This window comes from Alligator sinensis, unplaced genomic scaffold (assembly GCF_000455745.1).
Source record: "Alligator sinensis unplaced genomic scaffold, ASM45574v1 scaffold1123_1, whole genome shotgun sequence".
In the NCBI taxonomy this organism is placed as follows: domain Eukaryota; kingdom Metazoa; phylum Chordata; order Crocodylia; family Alligatoridae; genus Alligator; species Alligator sinensis.
The window spans coordinates 907,206-909,338 of NW_005842540.1; the positions used below are offsets into that span (position 1 = coordinate 907,206).

A 2,133-nucleotide genomic window follows, 5' to 3' on the forward strand; every position below is an offset into this window, starting at 1 on the left:
CGCCGCACGCGCCGCCGTCGCCGCCGCCGCTGGGCCACCCGCCCGAGCCGGCCGACGACGACGCGCCCAGCTCGGACGACCTGGAGCAGTTCGCCAAGCAGTTCAAGCAGCGCCGCATCAAGCTGGGCTTCACGCAGGCCGACGTGGGGCTGGCGCTCGGCACCCTCTACGGCAACGTCTTCTCGCAGACCACCATCTGCCCCTTCGAGGCGCTGCAGCTCAGCTTCAAGAACATGTGCAAGCTCAAGCCCCTGCTCAACAAGTGGCTGGAGGAGACGGACTCCTCCACGGGCAGCCCCACCAACCTGGACAAGATCGCGGCGCAGGGCCGCAAGCGCAAGAAGCGCACCTCCATCGAGGTGGGCGTCAAGGGCGCCCTGGAGAGCCACTTCCTCAAGTGCCCCAAGCCCTCCGCCCAGGAGATCACCTCGCTGGCGGACAGCCTACAGCTGGAGAAGGAGGTGGTGAGAGTGTGGTTTTGTAACAGGAGACAGAAAGAGAAACGCATGACTCCCCCGGGAGGGACTCTGCCGGGAGCCGAGGATGTCTATGGGGCAAGTAGGGACACGCCACCGCACCATGGGGTGCAGACCCCCGTGCAGTGAACTCGCAGCGGGGGGAGGGCCCGGGGGGCTGCCCCCTCCTCCTCCTCCTCCTCCTCCAACTTTTGATTCTTCTCGTTTTTAATTTGGCGGGCGGGTGGGGAGAACTAGCCAAAGGTTTGCCATCTCTCTCTGTCTCTCCCTCCCTCTCTCTGTCTCTCTCTTAATTTATTGGGAAGGGGGGCGGACTCGTTTTGGTTCGGATGATAATGATGATGATGGTTGTTTTTTGGGGGTTTCTTCTTCTTTTTTTTTTTACGCCCCTATTTATGTGACAGCCCATATTTTATTACTGACATAAAGCATTCACCCGCAGCACCCCCACCCCCCGCCGTCTCGTGTGGTTTTCTTTTGGGGGGGGGGCGGCTCGGGTCGGGGGTTGTCCGCGCGCCGGCCCCTCCGATGAGCGTGCGCCTCTCCGGGAGTAAGAGAACCGCAGCGGGAAAAGTTGGTCCCTTCTTGTTTCCGTGGGTGTGTCGAGAAGGGTCTGCAGGCGCGGGATGGAAAATGCAACCGGAAGATTTGCTGTGAGCGGTGTGTTTTGGACATGGACAGGTCCCCTCTCGCGGTATCCTGCTGCGCTGAGGTTTCTTGCGGTTGTGTCAGGAGAGGCCGAAATACGTACACGATTTCACTCTGGGTGTGCAAAAGAATCAACTTGTGTCTCTCTCTCTCTCTCTCTCTCTCCTTTTTTTCTTTTCTTTTCTTTTCTTTTTCTTTTATCCCCCCCTTTGAAAAATCCATTTGCTTTCCAAATGGGGCAGGAATAGTCACGTAAGTGGATTCTTTTTACCGTCTCGGATCTCTTGATTCCAGCAATATTTGTATGTGGAGAGAACTTTTGGAAGCATGTGCCTATGTGGAAAGTCTCGCGCTGGAGAAACGTTGAATGGCCTGGTAGGGGTAAAAAACAAACAAACCATCAGATGCTTGCTTTTGGGTTTGCTAGAGAATCTCTCTCCCGTCTGTGGCATTTGACTGATTGCAAATATTGCTACTTGACTCTGGACAAACTACACGCTCGGTGAAACTGCAGGTGAAAAGGGAATTTTTTTGTTGACGATCAGGCGCATGGCATGTCCGCTCGCAGATTTATTCTTATTTTTATTTTTATTTTTTACATACGAGGGACACGGTTTACACCCAACCGGACCAGTCTTCTGTTTTCCACAGTTTGTTTTTTATTGTATTTTTGTGCCTTCGGTGTTTGTTTGCAAATGCGTTATTGTTCAGGCAACTGTCACAATCAGCCATGTTACTATAAATTAATTATCATATTTTCTCTGTGTCATTTAAAAAAAAAATGTAGTTCTTGTATATCAGTTAATACAAAGGATATTGTTTCAGATGCCAAACGCTCATTAGCTGTTTCTTTGAATTTATTTTTTTTTAATAAAAAAACAAACCAACCCCCAGTGTCGCTCTGGCCATCAGTTATCACGCAAAAGGTTTGTCATGCTAAATACTATGTTTGATACCCATAAATTAACGGACTAGCCAATGGGTTCACTGTGCAGCACTGGAGCTGGCA

General features: G+C 51.7%; 1 protein-coding gene across 1 annotated transcript; it reads left to right on the top strand.

The window, feature by feature from the left end:
- Positions 1-2: 2 nt before the first annotated feature.
- Positions 3-636, top strand: POU3F1 (POU class 3 homeobox 1; the record flags this gene model as incomplete). The annotated part of the gene is made up of 1 exon (XM_006031933.2): positions 3-636. A coding segment is annotated over one exon (603 nt), but the record flags the coding sequence as incomplete, so codon positions are not given.
- Positions 637-2,133: the final 1,497 nt, after the last annotated feature.